General features: G+C 48.5%; 1 protein-coding gene across 2 annotated transcripts in view; it reads left to right on the forward strand.

Annotated features, from left to right (window-relative positions):
* DMXL1 (Dmx like 1) overlaps positions 1 to 21,791 on the forward strand; it is a 1,781,042-nt gene that overhangs the window by 343,384 nt on the left and 1,415,867 nt on the right. For both annotated transcript variants that reach the window (XM_085632653.1, XM_085632652.1), the window contains exon 8: positions 15,084 to 15,273. In XM_085632653.1, coding sequence (XP_085488779.1) covers positions 15,084 to 15,273 — 190 coding nt within the window. The remainder of the gene's footprint in view (positions 1 to 15,083; positions 15,274 to 21,791) is intronic.

Consider the following 21,791-nt stretch of genomic DNA (forward strand, 5'->3'; position numbering starts at 1 on the left):
CTGCCTAGCAGCTTGCATAATCGTGACGCCTTTTTCTCGTTTATCCTTTTTAGCCTGTTTGATTTCTTTCTGCTTGGCTTCTTTGCGCCATTGACGAAAGGAGTCAAACATCGCCGGCCGGGCTTTCTTCTTAAATAATTTTGCCTCCAAATTATCCAAAATTGAAGTTTCAAAGCTACCATGTTGTGGCCATCTGAGAACACCATCTTTCCTCGTATAGTGGACCCATACCGCATTATACGTGATAGGACCCACACCATGCTTCGAATAGAGCTCGTAAGTCGGAGTTCCAACCGGAGGTATCGGACAAGAGTCCTCCAATCGGGAATCCTTGTTGCAACATCCAAGACAAGACAAGAAACCAAGACTACGGGTAGGCATCTTCGCTCACTAACCGAGTTTCAAACTTCAAGGGGCTATCTCTACCGAAACACTCGTAAATGTACGAGCCCCTCGGTTTTTGGGAACTGCAGCTACCAAATAATCCTAAGGACCAAACTAAACCAAATGCAATGGAACCATGCAAACCAAAACTAAGGACCAAAGAACTCAAGTTACCAATCAAAACTAAGGAACAAACCTGAGGACTGGGAGCGACCCACTTATACTTAACTGAGAGGTCAATGTCGTCACCAGGAAGACCCGTCTATCGTCTCGCCGTACTAAGGACTACGCCAGGCTCCAAAACAGGTCGACAGTCAGGGCGCCAGTCCTTTGCAGCCGTCTGGAAGCGGGAACCTTCGCGGGGAAAGACCTTCGGACCACTTATGCGACATACATGGATCGATGAAGTGGGGTGCACCTCCCTCGGAAATTTCACACGAAGCTCCTCACAATCTTCAGGCTAGGACCGGGACCGCTCGATGTCGCCACGCTTGGGCGCCAACTGAAGGACTGGGCATCTTTTAATACCCAGCGGTGCCAGGGGACAACACCTGAGACCTTCGGGGTTCACCTGTTTTGGCGTACTAAACAAACAGAGACACGGGAATCATCCTCTGGCGTCGAAAGATCTTTTTAATGACTGCAGTCAGGAACAGAAGTCACAGAAGTATCATACGAGATAGATTCTACGGAGACTGCTCGATTTGTACAAAGCAGGTCGCTCCTTAAATACTGAATATTATGCCTCGGGCAAGCATTCCTACAAGTTTACAATTCTTCCCGTTTCTGTATTCCAAACAATAAGATCACACAACATCACATTCCCATCTCCAGGTGTCTGGCCTTCAATCACACAATTCTGACATCCTTCTATTGAAAGGCCGGACCGCCCCATAATAAAATTGGTCACCTCCTCATCATAAAAGGCTATAGGGAAATACAGGGACAGATGCAGAAAATAGGAGAGTCAGATAAGACATATTCGTAGGCAAATAAAAGAAGCGTGGTCTATTGTATCAGGGTCAGTAATCTTGCTCAAGCAGGACAAGACAGAAAACCGGTGTGGCAGGGTCAGCTTCGGGCGGCAGAGTCAGCTTCCGCCAAGTCATGCGGAATTCAGCAGAACGTGCACTAGGGAATACGTGTCCTTGTGAGGTTACCCAAACAGGGTCATCGCTCGGACATCGCCCATTCACTGACTATGTGAGGGCAATGATACAAAATGGACGTTGTGCACAAAATGAAACCCGTAGGTTTGAACACGAAAACCAGCAATATATGACAAGCCCTTCAGTGCAGCGTTGCGAAAACACTCGCCCATACTAAACTCATCATTTGTGATTCACTAATACCAAAATCGTCACGGTACCATTAGTTTCAAAACACGGGTTCAGTTTTCACGGAACCTCAGAGGGCTTTTACGTTAGGAACTTTAGCTTTGTGACCGCCTCTAAGGCTGGCACTAGAGAAAAGACAATAACGCGTTTTCCCTGAGCAAGTGGCCGTTCTTTAAGGATGGCCATCCGCACAGCAGTCAGTATTTTTTCAGTAGACGCAAAATGCAGTTCTACAACAAAATATAAATGCAATTTGTATGCTATTGGTACTGTTTCTCCTTCGTTAAAGGTGACTTGTAAATCCAATTGCACCTGACAAAATGTGGACTAAATTCGTGGTATTGACACATGTATGTAAGTAGCGTGTTTCAAGTAAGTCAGATTGTAAAGATATGAGTGTTTCAGGGCGCTCCGATATCCAGTAGGAAGCGGAAAAATCGGGGCATATTAAGGCATAAAGTGATTTAATATATTGTGCATAATAAGGCATATATGTTCTGCCAAAATTCAAAAATCTCAGCAGGGACTGTCATTTTTTTAAGTGTACTTGGACACTGCAATTGAGCTCATTTCTCCAGACAGTTAGGGGCAAGAATCTTTCCCTCATTGGTATGTTCATATCCTCAAAAAAGCGTTTAATTTATCGTCCGTCCGGTAGATATCATCTAAGTAGGACAGCGCATCAAAATCGATTCCATGAAGAATTGACCCAATTCATACTGCAGAAAATTAGAGGCTAGTCTTATAGCCCATAGGAAGCTGAGCATAGTGCATTTGAAAGCCTAAGGTGCTATAAGCAGATCAGTCACTGTACTCAGGAGCTAAATTCTGACTGAAAAAGCCATTGGAAATACTCAGTGGTTTTGTATTTTTCACAGAGTACATTATTTATAAAAGCTGTACTATGTGCATTTTGCACAGCAAATGTGCGTGTATGACTATTTAAATGTCTGTAGTCTAAGACTATGCATTAACAATGATCAAGGTTTGAAAGCAGAAAAAAGAGGATTATTCATTTGAGATTATTCATTACTCCCTGGTACTCCAATTAGGAAAGAATATCTTTAACGGACACTTTAGAATCCCGTTTAATAGGATACTGAGGTTGTACGTAAGGTGTGGATCGTATAGAAATAACATGATATGGAGAATCCTTATCCCAACCAGTATGGTTACGATAAAGTGCATGGGCCAAAGCAAGGGCCCATTCAGATGTATATGTCTGCTTACATAAACCTGATGTTATCCTCCTACAAGAGACACATTTGCGAGGGTCTCACTGTGGTTTTCTGGTAAGAGGGGCATACATAACACTGGCCCATGGGGTTTTGCTACGGATCAGGAAGTCCATATTGACTCAAATGGGGCTTACATGGCGGTAAAGGGACTCTGAGACCCTTTATTACACCCTGGAGATGGACGTAGGACTTTCGTAGGTACTGGCGGCCATTGGAAGTTTAAAGATGGGGAAAAATGCAGCCCCTAATAGCATGCCAAAACTTTTTTTTAACGCCAGAATCCTGGGTCCCTAATTGCTTAAGATGTTCAGGGAGGCCAAAGAAGAGGGCGTCCTCCCGCTTTACCTACGTAGCGTTACATTAGTGGTAATCCATAAACCGGGTAAGCCCACAACATAATACAGTTCCTATCGCCCAATCTTACTTCTGAGCATTGAGACAAAAGTATTGGCCATAATATTAGCCACCAGACTATTAGCGGTGATTACTACCGTAATACATATGGACCAATTGAGCTTTATGCTCAGAAGGTCGTCCAGTATCAACCTCCGATGTATCTGCAACTGGCTTGAGGTGGTCCAGTTTCAGAAAGATCCTCACATAATCCTGTCCCAAAATGCCGAAAAGACATTTGATGCTGTCCACTGACCCTTCCTCAAATGGACTCTGAGGTTTGACCCCAAATTTATGGCCTGGATAGACCTGCTTTACAAAAACCTGGTCCCAAGATTCAGGGTAAATGGCGAGCTGTCCCCGAATTCCCTGTCAATAGGGGTATGACATATGGGTGCCCGCTATCTCTCCTCTTGTTTGCCCTCGTACTGGAGCCCCAAGCTTGCATATTTGGAACACATCCGGACCTATTAGATTTTAGAGAAAGGGAGGGAGAGACGGTAGACTAACTGATATCATTGTATGCTGATTATATCCTCGTGTATGTAACTAAGCCTACTTAGACACTACCAGGAATATTTCAGTTATTCAGAAGATACAGAGCCCACACGGGCTACAGAATCAATTGGGATAAGACAAGCCTATACCCGGCTTGATAAACCGGACTCTCCAGGGCAGTTGTGAATTGACAGGCAAGGATTTAAGTATCTGAGAGTATATGTGACCTCAAATAAAGTGGTCAGCCTTGACCACAACACTTGGGGGGTACTTGCAGACTTCATGGGGGTGCTGAAGGGGGAGACGCTGCCTCTGATGCTACCAGGAAGGGTGGCTATGTACAAGGTGGTTACACTCCCGAAGCTGTTGTATATGCTTTCAAATACCTATTTTACGATCAATCAATCAATTATGGGTTGGTAAAGCGCAATTTCTTACCCGCAAGGGTCTCAAGTGGTGAGGGGTAGGCGGCTCCTTTGAGTGCTGGGGTCATCCGAAGAGCCAGGTCTTAAGGTCTTACTGAACTGGGGCAGTGTGGGAGCTTGCCGGAGGTAGAGGGGGAGGTCGTTCCAGGCCTTGGCTGTGAGGTAGAAGAAGGACTTTCCTCCCGTTCTGGTCTTGTAGATAGATGCATGGAACGGTGGCCAGGGAAAGGTCAGTTGATCGTAGGCTTCTTTTGTGTGCGTGGAAGGAGAGGCGGTTGTTCAGGTATGTTGGTACGGTGTTGTGAAGGGCCTTGTATGCATGAGTGAGGAGTTTGAAGGTTATTCTTCTTTCAATAGGGAGCTAGTGGGGTTCGAGGAGGTGTTGGGTGATGTGGCTGCAATGGGGGATGTCTAGAATCAGAAGCTGCGGCATGCTGGACTGTCTAGAATTTGCAAAGTAGTTTCTTGTTGATTCCGGCATAGAGAGCGTCCATCTGAATGTCTTTTGGAGTATGCGGAGTGTGTCGAAGCAGGCCGGGGATACGGCATTGATCTGGCAGTTCATTGTGAGTGATGAGTCTAGTGTGATGCCGAGGTTTTGTGCATGGTCTGTCGGGTTGAGGGGGTTTCCAATGGCAAGGGGCCACCAGGAGTTTTCTCATGTGGAGGGGGTGGAGCCAAGGATGATGACTTCTGTTTTCTCGAAGTTGAGTTTCAGGCAGCTCTTCTTCATCCAGGTGGTGACGGCCTTCATCCCTTGTTGGAAGTTGTGTCTGGTGATGTTGGGTTCGTTGCTGAGGGAGAGGATAAGCTGGGTGTCGTTGGCGTAGGAGAAGATGTTGAGCTCATAGTTTCTAACGATGGTTGCGAGGGGGGCCGTGTACATGTTGAAGAGGGTGGGGCTGAGGGAGGATCCCTGGGACACTCCACAGTTGGTCTCTGTTGGTTCCGAGAGGTAGGGTGGTTGTCTGATTCGCGGAGTTCTGCCCATGAGAAATGAGTATTTCCAGTCGAGGGCCTTTCCGTGGAAGCCGGCGTCGTAATGCTTGATGGCTGGTATGCGGTGGGAGACGATGTCTAAGGCAGCCGAGAGGTCCAGTAGGATGAGGGCTGCAATTTGGCCCTGGTCAAGGAGGGAATTGATGTTGGTGGTGGTGGCGAGTAGGGCGGTCTCGGGGCTGTGGTTGCTGCGGAATCCAGATTGGGAAATGTCCAGGACATTGTTCGCTTTGATGAAGTTTGCTAGCTGGGTGTTGGCAGCCTTTTCCATGACTTTAGCTGCGAATGGAAGCATCGAGATGAGCCTGATGTTTTTGAGGTCCGCCGGGTCTTCAGAGGGTTTCTTCAGGAGGGGGTTGACTTGGGCGTGTTTCCAGTCGCTGGGGAATTTGGAGGTCTTGAGAGAGCAGTTGATCGTCCAACGTAGTTCGGGTGCGATGGCCGTGGCGGCTCTGTGGAAGATGTGAGGTAGGCAGGGGTCTGAGGGTGCTCCGGAGTGGATGCTCCTTATGGTCTTTAAGGTCTTTAAGGGAACAAAACAACATTTTTGTTAGAATAGATAGTGAAGTTCGGACGCACTATGGAATGGGGTCACCCTAGGGTGCCACAGGTGACACTGCAGAGGAATCAGTATAGAGGAGACATCTCCTTCCCAACATCCGGGCATACTTCCAGGCAGTACACTTAATTGTGGTCAATGACTTGAGGTATATGCTCATGAATAACCCAACTTATGCGCTGGAGAGGACCCAATTCCAAACCTCCTCATACTTGCACTAACTACATGGGGGTAAGGGGGTCAAAGAACCTACTGACAGTGACCTAGAAGCCCATTGACGCCAGGAACGAGGTAGAGAGACTGACGAAATGGGGTACCAGGGTGACCGAGAAACACCCCTGTGGGTAGGAACACCTTTGAAGGAATTTGGGAAACTGAAGGGTGTTGGTTGGACAGTAGGACACTATTGGAATGACTAGGCTGGGCGACCTCATAGAGGATGGGATATTAATCCCCTTTAGTTCCTTACAACGGCAGTACTATCTACATAACACCCAATATTTTAAATAACTGAAACAACAGCATGCCTGGCAAGTGGAAAAGATCGAAAAAGACGACGTACTGAAATATGTGCTACTGGAAGGGAGGCTCCTACAAGTAGAGATAGCAGGGAAGGTCGTCTTATGGACGTATAAGACTATTCTCAGTAAGTCAACCTGGGGGGGTGAAGTGGGGGAATTGCATGAGCAGAGGTACCCCTGCAAACCCCGGACTCCATTTTTTGGGTGTTGTAAGTATGGAGCAGCCATTATAAGCTATGTAGTGGACACTGGCGCAAGTCAAGGTGTTTAACTACATAATGGCTGCCCGAACCTGGTCATGTTTGCTATCAAACATGTTGGAAGCATGCAACTACACCATGCAAGTACACTGATTCCAGTGTTAGTTGCATGACACCATGTACTGGGTGGCTCCTTAGAGGACCGCCAATACATACCTGTATAGCCTTACAGGGTCTGTCTGCCAGCCCTTACTGCTTCCGGCCCAAGACAGCGTTCTGCGCCCCTGCTGCTGAGCTTTATTTGGGCAGGGGAAGTTGAACAAAGGAAGGATCTCCTGCGTAGGAGAGATGTGACCAATCTTCTGTAGAATTAGGTAGGGTGGGAGTGCTTTCGAGAGCCACCAGACTGCATTGAAGGGTACATTTGGTGCCTTATTTGCATAAAGCAGTCTTGCCCAGTTCAGGAGCCCTTGGTTCCAGCTCTGGCATGAAAACACACAAAGAACATGACGTGACTACCCACCTGTCCGGCTCCTCCCTAAGGAGGTGCCCACTGCTCCTCCAGGTGGCCATTTGATTCTGTCATGTTGAATCTTGGCCCTGGGAGCATCTTACTGGCTAAGACAGCGGAGTAGCGTCCCTGACCCCCTCTGATAGGTGGGTCACCAAAGAAGAGGTCCTTCCCATTTTTTAAAGTTACTTAAGGGCTCACCTAAGGGTGGGTCCTTAGATTTATCCGAGACAACAACTTATAGACCCGACTGCCTGTTGGTGAACACTGGAACTCTGCTGTTCTTTGATCCAGGACTAAATACAAGACTGCTCCGGTGGAAATTATTGCTGCATCTTCATCCCTGTGCTTCTTTAAGTTCTGCAACTCTGTGCATCCTCCGAGTCACCAAGGGCTCAGACTGCATCCCAGCTAGAAGGAATCTCCCTTGGAGTGAAGGAGTGACTTCCCTGCATCTGCAGGCACCTCTATGATGATAACCGGTTTGCTGATTGTGTTGTCTGACGGAGATCGCCCGTCTCTGGAAGACCGGTGGTGTGTTGATGGTTCTCCACAGGCCTGACCAGTCTTCCCTGCAAGTTGAATGACTGCAATCCCTCTCCAGCTGACGTTCCGCCCTGCTGTGCCCAGCGTCTTTGTCATTGCCCAGGCTTGTTGGCTTTCTCCACAAAAGACCTTCAAACTCCAAGAAGCACCACACAGCTCCAAGAACGATGTTCTGCTTGCATCCTTTGGATTGTGGGCCTTCATCTCCTGTGTGCCATTGAGGCTCCCTTGCGACTCCCTGTGCCTGCTGCCAGAGGGTTTTAGAGGGGATTCCATAGATTCCTGATGGCTCTCCTGTATGCTGAGGGCTGACCCTGACTTACCCTTGCTGGGTTAGTCCCACAGACCTTGCTGGTCTGCAACACAGCATCTCCTCCCCGAACTGTTGTTTGCACTTGCCAAGGCTTGTTGGCGGTCCCGCCGGCAACTGACCTTCCTGCACTTGTCGACCAGCATGGGACAGCTCGTGGAAGGCTCCTGTGCTCCTGCATCGTCGCCTGGTCTCCACAGTTGCTGTTTCAGCCTAACCGTGCTGCAGCTAGAACCCCCTACAAGGGCTGGTATTGTACTCCTGATCACCTCTGGGAGGTTTGGACTCGGTATCCTCTGGTTTCAGGTTCTACTTGTCTGGATTCCGCATCCTGGTTCCACCAACCTGGTCACCAGGTTCCATAGGATTTGATCTTCCACGAACCTCTATTGGCGTCTGTGACGGCGCGTCAGGGACAGACGGGACACGTGTGCTTGGTAAGTGAGGTTTTATTGTGGTATATCGCTTGCGTAAACGAGTAGTAAGTCTCTCCCTGGGATGTATGGCAGGATCCGTGGTTTCTCTTGGGTTGGGGTCTTCCTCCCTTGGACGATTCTTCTTCCTTCCGTACCTTGGCCCACGGGATGTAATCGATAGGTCTCTCCCCAGGATGCGTATGGCCCCCAAAAGAAAGAGAAACAAACGAAGGGACAGGGTCAGGAAACCTTTTCTTTAGGGTTCAACCTATTACCGGGGCCGGGTGTGAGGAGTCACCCTAACAAGTGCACCAATTTCTATCCGTGCGTGTGATAAGTGCAAAGACGGGGTGGGGAATGCAAGAAGGAAGGAACCACAACCCCGACTTTTAAGTTCCCGTCGGCGGCTTTTCCCCCCTCCCGATCCAGCCCACTACGCCGTCCCGTACCTGTCCTAGCCACGCTCCTCCCTTGGGAACGCGGCGGGGCGCTTCCCGGGATCCCGGGCCTCCTGGCCGTCCGTTGTCCGCTTCTCCGCTTCCTCCGCTGTCCTCCCTGCACCAGCTCCTCAACGCGTCTCCTTCTCCTTCTCTCGATTCTCTTCCTGTACTCCAGTCCTCGCCTCCGCTCCTCCGGGAATCGCCGTCCGTCCACTGTCCGTGTTCGTCTCCTTTTGACGTCCGCTGCGCCCTGACGTCACTCAGGGGTGTGTCGGATGCCGTGTAGTGTTCCCAGTTAAAGGGCTCCGCTCCTCCCTGTGTCTGTGCTGTATTTTCTGGCGAGGTAAGCCAGTCGTCCTGCTGTGGGGGGGACAAGAGGGGGTGAGAATGGTATGTGTGTCCACCAGTCCTGATTGTTTACCTGTGTCACTTGTCCCGCTCTGTCACACACCTCCCCCCTTGGATTCTCCCGTTCGGGGAGAGGAAAGGACCGTGATAGGAAGTCCGCATTGCCATTGTCTTTCCCTTTCCTGTGCTGAACCTCAAAGGAAAATGGCTGTAAGGACAAAAACCATCTCAGGACCCTAGGATTCTGACTTTTATTTTTGTACATCCATTTCAGGGGAGCGTGGTCAGTGTAAAGTATAAATGACTTGCCTTCTAGGTAGTATCTGAGTTTTTCAATTGCCCATTTGACTGCCAGACATTCCCTTTCTATGGTTGGATATTTGCTTTCTCGGGGAAACAGCTTTCGACTTACATAGAGAATGGGATGCTCGAGCCCGTCCACCCCGATTTGAGATAGTACCGCCCCTATCCCTGTTTCAGAGGCATCTGTAGCTACGATGAAGGTTTTATCAAAATCGGGAGAGATTAATATGGGATGTGTTGTGATGGCTTTTTTCAATTTCTGAAATGCCTGCACTACGTCTTCGGGGGGGACCTTAATCGGTGTTGCGGGCTGTTATGCTGTAGCAGGTCAGTTAAGGGGGCGGCTACCTCTGAAAATTTAGGAATAAACCTACGGTAATAACTGATGAGCCCCAAAAATCCCCTAAGCTGTCTTTTGGTGGTAGGGAATGGAGTTGCTGAAATGGCCTTGACCTTTGCGGTCTGGGGCGCGATGACGCCGTCCCCCAACACATACCCCAGGTATTGGACCCTTTGATAGGCGACTTTCGACTTCTTGGCATTAATATGCAGACCGGCTTGTCGAAGGGCATTGAGGATGACGGTTAAGTGGTGTAGATGATCAGTCTAGTTGGCGCTGTATACCACGATGTCGTCTAGGTACGCCAAACTAAAGGAGGGATAGGACTGCAGGATGGTATTCATCAAACGCTGAAATGTCGCCGGTGCCCCGTGTAACCCGAAGGGCAGTACCATGAATTCGTACAGTCCTTTATCTGTGGAGAAGGCTGTTTTCTTCCGGTCGTCTTCTCGTAGGGGTACTTGCCAGTAGCCTTTTGTTAGGTCGAACGTGGTTATGTAGTGGGCATCTCCTATTTTCTCTATGATTTCGTCGACCCTCGGGATTGGGTAGGCGTCGAATGTCGAGATCTCGTTCAAGGCTCTGAAATCCATGCAGAAACTCGTAGACCCGTCCGGTTTTGGTATCATCACAATGGGGGACATTCATTCACTTGTTGAGGGTCGTATTACTCCCAGCTGTAACATTTCATCGACTTCCCTTCGTATCGCCTCCCTCCTGGCTGCGGGTACCCTGTATGGTTTTTGCCGGACGATCTTCCCAGGGAGCGTCTGGATCCCGTGTTCTATTAGGTTTGTCCGGCCGGGCATGTTTGAAAACATCGGTGTGAAGGGTTTTAGGGTTTTATTCAGGTCATTTTTTTGGGTTTCCGTGATCTCGGGGTTCACCACCAGTTCTCCTATCGTGGATTTCGGTTCTTTACCGGTGGGAACCAGAAAGTGTGCCGCTTTAGGTGGGGGACCGAGCCATTTTTTTAGCAGGTTGATATGATAGCTCTGTACCTTGGCGGGGGACATTTGTAATCGATATGTGGTCTCGCCTATCTTCTCCTTTACTTGATACGGACCCTGCCACTCCTTCTTGAATTTGCTGTGGGAGGAGGGAAGAAGCACCAGGGCCCAGTCCCCGGACTGTAGTCTTCGTACCTTGGTACCTTTGTCATAGTATTTTCTTTGTCTTTCTTGGCTTCTTTCGAGTTTTGAGCCGGCAAGCTCTCTCAACTTGCCTATCTTGGATCTCAACTGATTGGTGTAATCCAGCAAGGCACATTGGTCTTGTCTTGCTTCTGTTTCCCATGCGTCCTTAGTCATCTCCAACAATGACCTGGGCTGTCGCCCGTACAATAACTCGAAAGCAGAGCAGCCTAAACTGCTCTGGTGTTGGGAACGTAGCACATATAATGCCAGGGGAAGTAAACGGTCCCATTCCCTCCCTTCGACTGTCAGCATCTTCTTCAACGTGCTTTTAAGGGTGCGGTTGTACCTTTCGACGAGTCCGTCAGTCTGGGGATGGTATACAGACGTACGCAGTTGGTGTATATCTAAGGTATGACAGACTTCTTTCATTAAGCACGACGTAAAAGGCGTACCTTGGTCCGTTACCACCTCCTTGGGAAATCCAACTCGAGAGAAGAGTTCGATCAGTTTTTCTGCCAGATTCTTAGTGGTGGGGGTCTGGAGCGGGAAGGCTTCTACAAAACGAGTGGCGTAATCCACTATCACGAGGGCGTGTACATGACCTTTCCGGGTACGGGGTAGCGGGCCTATGAGGTCCATGCCTACTCTTTCAAAAGGGACCCCGACTATGGGCATCGGTTGAAGGGGTGCGGGAGGGGTTCTGTATGAGTTTTTCTTTTGGCACGTCTCACAGGTTTGGCAATACTTTTCTATCTCGCGATAGATTCCTGGCCAATAGAAACATCTCAACACACTATTGGTAGCTTTCTCCTTTCCTGCATGTCCGGCGGTCAAATGTGTATGTGCGAAAAACAGGACCTGTTCTCTGAATGGTTGAGGGACCAATAATTGTAGGGGCTCATCTTTTCTTCCTTCTCTGTACAGCAAGTCGTTTCTGATGATGAACCGGGGGTAGGTCTCCCCTATTCTACCTTGATTCTGGTGGGCCTGTTCCCACGCGTTAAACAGGGTTCGATCGTTGGCTTGAGCGAACCGGAAGCTACGGTCTATGATCCACGGATCTGGGCTCACAAGAGCAGAGGCTGCTCCGGTCTTATCCTGCTCCCTTAATTCCTCCCTAAACAATGATAGGAAACCTGGGTTGTCCACTCCTAAAATCACTTCCTCTGGTAAGGTGTCTACTACCCCTACTCTCACCTTGTGTGTGGGTCTGTTGAGGGGCGTTATCGGGACAAGGGCCAGAGGGTATGGTTTCACGTACCCGTGTATACATTTCATGTGTACCGTAGTGTTTGCGAGATACTGTTGGGGGAGTACTAGGGATTTCCTCACGACTGATTGTCTGCACCCAGAATCTAATAGGGCCTTAACGGTTGTCCCATTCATCCTTACACGTACATAATAGGAGGAACCTAATTCCGCCGAATATAGCACTGTCTTGGGTAAATAGCCGACTTCCATAGGCTCCTCGTTCCTCTTCCTGGGGCAAAGGCGGGCAACGTGTCCCCATTCGCCACACTCATAACATTGGAGTCCTCGTAGTGATGGTAGGTCCATTCAGCCAGGCTTGATCCGTAAGACCTCTGGTTGTGCCCTGCCTTTCTTTTTGGTCCGGCCCATAAGGATGGCTTTGGACTGTTTCTCGTGGTCCCCAGCGCCGTAGCGGGGTTGTGCTCTACCGAATTGTGTAGCCATTTCAATGGTTTGTGCCACCGTCTGGTTGGGATGTTGCTTTAACCATCTCTGCGTTCCATAGGGTACGGCTTCCATGAACTGTTCCAAATAGATTCGGGCCATTATCTCCTCCTTAGTGCTGGAGTCCGGTTTCAGCCACTTGTCTGCGGCCATCTTTAAACGGAAGTATAATGTCTTAGGGTTTTCCCCAACGACCCCCCTCTCTTTCCTGAACCGTACTCGGTATGCCTCTGCATCGAGGCCGAGATGTTCCAGGATAACGTCCTTGATTACCGAGTATGGGGTGGCCCCTGTGGGATTGGCAACTTGATACGCGGACTGGGCTTCCGCGGATAACAGGGGTGCTAGGAAAAAGGGCCATTTGTCCTCGGGCCATCCACATGCCCGTGCTGCTCTCTCGAAATTAGTCAGAAATGCGTCGGGATCCTCTCCAGAGACGTATTTCTGCAGAGCTATGCCGGATGGGTGGGGAACGTGCATTCTTCGTTCTGTGGGAGCCGGCATCCCCGTTTCTGGGGTAGCCTTTTGTATAGTCTCAAGGTGCGCCTTCATGGTATTCTGAAATACTTCCTAGTCGGCTTGGGCTGACGTCATTTGCCTTTCGACAGCCCAACCGAGCTTTTCTTGTCCCTGAATCTAGTGTTGTATTAGGGCCTCCATCTTGTTGCAGACAGAGTAGGATGTTGATCCCACTTCTGACACCAGTTGTGACGGCACTTCAGGGACAGACGGGACACGTGTGCTTGGTAAGTGAGGTTTTATTGTGGTATATCGCTTGCGTAAACGAGTAGTAAGTCTCTCCCTGGGATGTATGGCAGGATCCGTGGTTTCTCTTGGGTTGGGGTCTTCCTCCCTTGGACGATTCTTCTTCCTTCCGTACCTTGGCCCACGGGATGTAATCGATAGGTCTCTCCCCAGGATGCGTATGGTCCCCAAAAGAAAGAGAAACAAACAAAGGGACAGGGTCAGGAAACCTTTTCTTTAGGGTTCAACCTATTACCGGGGCCGGGTGTGAGGAGTCACCCTAACAAGTGCACCAATTTCTATCCGTGCGTGTGATAAGTGCAAAGACGGGGTGGGGAATGCAAGAAGGAAGGAGCCATAACCCCGACTTTTAAGTTCCCGTCGGCGGCTTTTCCCCCCTCCCGATCCAGCCCACTACGCGGTCCCGTACCTATCCTAGCCACGCTCCTCCCTTGGTAACGTGGCGGGGTGCTTCGCGGGATCCCAGGCCTCCTGGCCGTCCGTTGTCCGCTTCTCCGCTTCCTCCGCTCTCCTCCCTGCACCAGCTCCTCAACGCGTCTCCTTCTCCTTCTCTCGATTCTCCTCCTTTACTCCAGTCCTCGCCTCCGCTCCTCCGGGAATCGCCGTCCGTCCACTGTCCGTGTTCGTCTCCTTTTGACGTCCGCTGCGCCCTGACGTCACTCAGGGGTGAGTCGGATGCCGTGTAGTGTTCCCAGTTGTCCCTGTGTCTGTGCCGTATTTTCCGGCGAGGTAAGCCAGTCGTCCTGCTGTGGGGGGACAAGAGGGGGTGAGAACGGTATGTGTGTCCACCAGTCCTGATTGTTAACCTGTGTCACTTGTCCCGCTCTGTCACAGCGTCTAAGGGCGTTTCTGACAACACTTCACCCCCATGCACCTGGGCTCAGTGGTGTAGGTTTCCTGGTTCCTGGGGTAACCACGGGTGGGATGGCTGTCCAACCTGCCTTAATTTAAGTGGTTCCTTTGGTATGGGTTCTTGAACTGTAAAATCCCATCCACGAATTACCATGTGTTATCCTATGGACGTTTGACCCGGTGTAAGCACTCTGCACCCAGGCGCCTTGGAGTCCCTGGCTTCTCACCTTGGTGGTTCCTTGTGTCCTCTGGGGTCATCCATCCTTGGGTTCTAGTTCCGCTTACGTACTTGCCTCACATCTCACTATTTTAGTCAGTGTTTTGCACCCCCAACCCCCCTCCGGTTAGGCCCTCTATATTTTTCTATGCTACTTACCTCTTTCTAAAGTATTCCTTGTGTGTGATTAATATCTCTGAGTAGGGGATATACCAGGTTAGTGTTTAGTAATAAATATAAAGCATTTTTCTACTCACCTGGTGGGGTTCTTTCTTGTCTGAAAAGCTTATTGACAAACTATAGTGGTACATTAAATTGCTTAACACCCTCCTGTATAAGCATTAGCTGCTCTCCACAGCTACACATTGAGAGCTCTGCTTTTCAGGGACCTAAACACTATCACTAAGGGTTTCCTGCACTCCGTGCACAGTACCCCAACATAGGTCGACTCTGTATACTGAACCAGCCTCCTTCAGGTAGCAGTAGGTGGGGAAAGCTAGTGAACCTATAACATTAGCAGCTCTAAACCGATTGTTGCAAGTATGAAATGTTTTCATTGCATTCTAAAAATTCTTGTTAACTTATTATAACACGTAATGGCTTATTAAAAGATATTAAGGATGAATTAAATATCCATATTTTTCCTGCAGAGGTTCCGTATGTAACGTGCTGTTGACCTGCTGCAAAGACAATGTATGCCGTCTGTGGGCAGAGACATTACTGCCCAACGATAGCCTTCTATATGGAGGCGGATACAGTGATTCATCAGATTCAGATACTTCAAACAACAACTTCAAAAGAAATCCCTCTAGTAAGGAACGGGTTCAGAGTGCTTTGGAGGTGAGTGATTTAAAAAAACAAACAAAAAAAAAACGTTCTATTCATTTAATTTGTTGATGAAAGATCAATGTGCACATATGTTAATGTCATTCTAACTGATAAAGCCTTAAATGTGCTCCCATTTAAATTACGCAAGTTAAAAAGGACTGTAAAGGTCAGTAATGACAATGAAAGAAGTGTGGCAAGTTTTTACAGAGTGAAATAGGGCTATGAAAATTGTTAATTTAGTCATCAAGGAAGGATAGATCCCTGCCCAAAAGAATTTCACATGGGTCACTTTCTCTTCATCAGAGGCAGTTTTTAAAATTAAATTGGGTTGCTTTGCAGTATGACTTACAACGTAGTATATTCATTATTCTTTCCACCAATGATTTCAGAGTTTCAAAACACCCGTAGTGTGTATGAATTCCAAAGGATTCACCTCACCAATCTTATAAGGCCTGTTTAATGGATTTATTGGCTCACATACAATAGTAAAACAAAACAGTAAAAACAAAACGCACAGTTACATAATTTGGATCAACGTTACGTTGATTAAAGTGCTCAGATAATTCAACAAAGTTTGTGAACCTTTTATTCATGTATCTAATTTATTAACTGCGTTCATCTTAAGTACTTTTCTGGCATAGAGGAGCTTTTTATCTCCTTTGCAGTTTTTTCCTGTGTAAGTTTTATTTTGAGAGTGGCCCTAGAAACATTAAATCATTTTAACATACATGCAGTTAAGAACCATATTGAGAAAATACACTGTCATACATCGTCATTTATGATTATCGAGTGACATGTAGGAGAGACAATATATCTTCTTCCACATCTGAGGAGTTAGAGTAGACAAAACGAAGAATCACTGCATCAGTCATCTGCAGGTAAAAAAATTGTACCATTGATGAATTACATTTTTTAGGATGTTGGGGAGAAATTACCCTTTGTAAGGTGACTATAAAGAACCCCATTTGTCAAATTCAAATTCAAAGTGAAACAGATAGTGTGAAAAGTAAGTTTAGACAAAGATATATCGAGATCGGGTTTGATGTTTCCTAAATCAGGCAAAATTGTTGTAAGTTGACTCATAGACCACGCTGTTTACAGAGGTCAACGTAATTAGAAAAAGTGAATGTGATAGTTGACAAAAGTTTGATGCAGGTTGTCTAGGCTACTTATACCTGTCTTATTTGAACAATATCCCTCAGTTTTTTTTGTTTTTGAGAAGCTGGATGATCGCTTTAGTAGATGTGACTAATAGAGGGGCTCTCTGTATATCAGAACCTTGAAGGGGCTGCCATGAGGCAGAGGCCAACCCCCTTATGAAGGGTCTTGTCAGTCGTACCGATGCATCCCTATTGGGTACAACTGCAGCTCTATCATCAACCAGCTCTGTTCCTTGATAGTTCAGAGCCACACCTTCATCAGCCTATCTGAAACATACACTGCACCTGAAAGGTGGTAATCATTTCAGTTCGCAGGACGGCAATAGATGATACAGGCTCATCACTGCACTGGCCTTTCCTCCACCCCTCCTCACGCAGGACCCTTGGGGAGGAAGGAACATTTTGGCCTTTCTCCGTAAGAGGAGTTCTGTCAATACAGATAGATGGGTCCTTGACTTGCTGCGTTTCGGATATTCCCTCAAATTCACTCAAAGATCCCGATCAAATCATCATTCAAGCTGAGATTGTCTTCATGAAAAATAAAGAGGCCCTCAAACTTCCCAAATCTAATGAGGTGGTTGTTTTTACTAAAGATTTGTTCTTGTCAGAACAAAAGTGGTTGCTCGTGAACCTGAATTTCTTTGAAAGGGGACATATTTGCTTAATATTGCTACAGGAGAATCTGTAGCTCCTTATGGAGGGAGAGTGTATTGGTGTATCTGCGAGAAGCTTACTTCAACATGAACACATTTAAAACTTGACTTTCCATTCCTTTTCTGATTGAGAAGATGTTGAGAGGAGTTTCATGATAAATTGTATTGAACAGTGCTTACTAGTCCAGTACACCTGGAACACACTAATTCTGATGGATACTTCTACCTGTGGATGCCTCACCTTCTGAATACCCCCTGTGCCAGCATTCCGCAGAAATTCTTTCCTAGCTCTCCCACGTCGACGAGCACATCATAATAGCACGGCTCCGCTCGCGACTCCGAATGACGTAATCGGAGCCATAAGAAGACCTCGTCGGCGTGCTGACATCAGTTCCCTTTTTTTCTGCGGTGTCAGCGCGTGACAGTTTTTCTAGGGGCTCTCCATTTTCTATAGAGAAAACTTTGTATCCTTGAGGATTTCCAATGGCTACTTCTAGGAAGTCTGGGTTTAAACCCTTCAGAGAGTGTGGCGGTCACATATCGATCACTGACCCGCATGATGATTACCTCTGGTGCTTATCGTCTGATCACGATGTCGATGAATGCCGAAGCTGCAGGAAGATGAATCCGAAGGCCATTAAGGAGCGTAAAGCTAAGCTGTTGATAGCCAGAGCCAAGAAGGAGAAGAGGGGTCGTAAAAGAATTAAGTCGTCGTCTTCTCATACTTCAAAGTCAAGAAAACGCAAGAAGTCTAAGAGGAGACATGGCTCTCGGCGCCGTTTGTCGAAGGACAGGGCTTTGAGGTCGAGGTTGCCTTCTCCAGCTAAGCGACTTCGAAGACAGGACTTTGTTTCTCCTTCTCCAACTCCATCTCCACGGGTGACGCCGGTTCCATCTCCGGTTCCGAGGTCGCCCGCGTCCAAGGGCTCTTCGTCACATGAAGGTTCTCCGACTCCTGCCATGTTAACGAACCCCAGGGAGTCGTCTCCAGGCCGTGTGGCTTCACCTGTGCGGGCGCTGTCCCCGGCTCCGCAGGCTCCAGTTCAGCCTCAGGTGGTTGCGCTTCAGGAAGGTACTGATCCACATCCTCCTTTTCCTGTTCCTGGATCAGACCCTACGCATTTTCTTAATGCGATATTTGGCATGTTTGCCAGGGCCTCTAATCCATTTGGTGTGCCTTCGGGCCCTGTGGGTCCTTAGTCCTTTAACTTGGGTGTGCCTCACCATTATGCTCAAGCACCCTTTGTGCCATTCTTGCCATCAACTCCGGCTTGGCATTTCTCGGCGCCGAGGTCTTCCACTTCGGCTCCGCGGACTCCCACTCCGGATCCGCGGACTCCTTCAGCTGTCGAGTTGATGCCGCCTTGAATTCATCTACGCCGAGGTTTGAAGCTGAGGCTCCTCCATCGACACCGTTGATGTCCTCACCGGCGCCGCGCTTTTCACTGCAGACACTGATTCTTAAACAACGCTCTTGGAAAGAGGTAGCAGAGACTCCTTGAGGAGGAGGAATATGCACAGGATTGGGAGGAAGGAGAAATTGTTGAGTCTGTGGACCAGTTTGAGGGCTTACAGGAGGACATAGGGTTGGATACTTCACCTGAGTATGATCTCTCATCCCAGAAGGCTGAAGTATTACAAGATATTGCTCCTTATCACGTAGTAATTGCTTGATCTGCAACTTCCCTCAGTGGAGGTAAAATCGTAAAATCTAATATCCTTACGGAGGTTCTTAATACAACTTCTTCAGCCTCTGAACCACTGCTAACCTTTAGAGGCCTTAACGGAGCCTATAATGGAAGTTTGGCAGAAGCCCTTGTCTGCTCCTGCAGTTTCTCGTTCCATGTCAAGAAGGTACAGGCCTGCTCCTGGGGATCCGGCTGTTCTGTCTTGCATCCATCAACAGAAAGCATGGTGGTCCAGGCTTCTTGTTTGAAGTAATCTTCTGGTTCTTTCCCTACCATATTTGGTGATGGGGATTCTAAAAAAATGGAGCAGGCAGCAAAGAAGGTATTCTCTTCTGCGAGTATGTCTCTAAAGTCCACTAATCTAACCTGTCTTCTTGGAAGGTATATCCATGCACGGATGGATTCAGTCAAGCAGCTAGCTCCAAAGTTGCCTGAAGAGGATCGGAATAATTTCTTGGAGGCCTTTTCTGATTCTCAAGCTGTGGCCCGTCAAGTGATACAATCAGGTCTGGACACTGCTGACTCTGTGGCTCGTGTGATGGGGTCTTCTGTGGCGACAAGAAGACAAGCTTGACTTAGATCATCCGGATTTTCTCCTGATGTTCAAGCGACTCTGCTGGATTTGCCCTTTGATGGGTCAAGACTTTTTGGTCCAAAGGCTGACTGCTGTGCAGAGTTTTAAGGATAGCAGGGCTACTGCAAGGTCTCTGGGCCTCCAGGTGCAGTCCAAGGGATACGGCTACAAGCAGTATCATGGTTTTGGAAGAGCTGCTTCCTTTCGTGGCCACCAGCAGACTCAACAGGGCCAGCAGCAGCAGAATCCTTTTGAAAAAATCATACAGAGGGAAGAATAAAGGGCGTCTTAGGGGAGCCTCTCAGCAGCAATCCTCCTCCTCCACTTCTCCTGGTACGTCAGGAAAGCAGTTCTAGATACCCCATCTTAGAACATGTTGGTCCGGTAGGGGGTCGGGTGTCCCACTTTCTACAAGATTGGAAACTGATCTCTTCAGATCGTTGGGTTTTAAATCTTGTAGAGAATGGGTACGCCCTCCCTTTTTTAGAGTTTCCTCCTCCTTACCTTCCTCGCCAGGGTTGGTGTTCAGAGGACCACTTACTGCTTTTGCAGCAGGAAGTTCTTACCTTGTTACAGAAAGGTGCGATAGAGGTGGTTCTGGAGCAGGAAAGGGGTCAAGGATGCTACTCCCGGTATTTCCTGATCCCCAAAAAGGACGGTCGATTAAGGCCGATCTTGGACCTCAGGATTTTGAATCTTTACCTCAGGCAGGAAAAGTTCAAAATGTTGACCTTGGCTCTGGTTCTTCTTGCGCTGCAACAAGAAGACTGGATGGTGTCCATCGATCTGCAGGATGCGTATTTTCATCTTCCCATCCTGAAGTTGCTTCGGATCTATATCGCGTTCATGGTAGGATCGCATCACTACCAGTTTGCAGTTCTTCCGTTCGGTCTGACTTCCACACCTCGCGTCTTTACGAAGGTGATGGCGGTGGTAGCAGCACATCTCAGAAGGTCGGGGGGTTCCTGTTTTCCCCTGCCTGGACGACTGGCTGTTGAAAGCAGAGTCTCCGGAGTTGGTGTTGCGCCATTTGAAAGCAACAACGCAACTGTTGTTCAAGTTGGGTTTCTCAATAAATGTACCCAAATCTCACATGGTGCCTTCTCAGCGCTGCTTGTTCATAGGGACAATACTGGACACTACTGTGTGTCGGGCATTTCCGCCTCCGCAGAGGGTTCTCGACATTCAGGAGATGATTACTTTGTTTTTCGATGGAGCGGTTGTTCCAGTTGTGAAGGTTCTACGCCTGCTCGGTCTGTTCGCTTCCTGCATACTGTTGGTCAGTCATGCGCGCTGGCACATGAGGGCACTCCAGTGGTGTCTCCGCAGGCAGTGGTATCAACACAATGGAGATCTCGGGGAGAAGGTCAGAATCTCCAGAGAAGCTGCAGCTTGGTGGGGTGTGCAGGGCAACTTGTCTCAAGGAAAGCCCTTTCAGCTTCCTCCACCTGTGGCCACAGTGATCATGGATGCCTCGACCGTAGGGTGGGGTGCTCATCTGGGGTATCTGGAGGTCAAATCTCTTTAGTCTCCAGAGGAAAGGTTGCTTCATAGCAACTTTCTGGAATTGCAGGCGATACGTTTGGCACTAAAGGCTTTCCTTCCTTCCCTTCGCTGTTAGTCGGTTCAGGTCCCGACGGACAACACTACCGCAATGTGGTACATCAACAAACAGGGAGGTGTAAGGTCATATCTTCTCTGTCGAGAGGCTCTGCGACTCTGGTCCTGGGCTCAGAACCATCAGATTTGTGTGTTTGCAAGTCATCTAGCAGGTGTGCTGAATGTTCGTGTGGACAGTCTCAGTGTGCATTACTCATGCTGACCATGAGTGGCGGCTTCATACAGAGGTGGTCCATCACATCTTGCAGATGTGGGGGTCTCCTCGGTTGGACCGGTTTGCCACCCACGAGAACGCGCACTGCCCGTTGTTCTGCAGTCTTCAGTATCCCATGCAGGGAGCGCTGGGAGACGCGTTTCAATTGGATTGGAGCTCACAACTCCTTTACGCGTTTCCTCCCATGCCCTTGATTCCTCGGGTTCTGAGAAAGATTCGTCAAGACCGAGCCCAAGTCATATTGATCACCCCAGATTGGCCAAGAAAAATGTGGTACACAGATCTTCACCTCTCATCGCACCCTCCGCTCCGTCTCCCTCTCAGGGCAGACCTCCTCTCGCAGTCGCAGGGGCAGGTTCTACACCCCTACCTCCAGAGCCTGCACCTTCATGCCTGGAGATTGAACGGGCAACATGAGTTCCTTCTCTCTCCCACTGGATGTGGTGGATGTTATTTTATCGTCCAGGCGACACTCCACCAAGTCTTTTCACTCTTCCAGATGGTCTAGATTCGTTAAATGGTGTGGAGAGAGGTCCATTGATCCTTTAAAGGCCCACTTGTCAGATGTTCTTCAGTTTTCGCTCTTCTTGGACCAGCAGGGTTGTGCTGTGGCCACTGTTG

Source organism: Triturus cristatus, chromosome 2_1 (genome assembly GCF_964204655.1).
Source record: "Triturus cristatus chromosome 2_1, aTriCri1.1, whole genome shotgun sequence".
Lineage (NCBI taxonomy): Eukaryota > Metazoa > Chordata > Amphibia > Caudata > Salamandridae > Triturus > Triturus cristatus.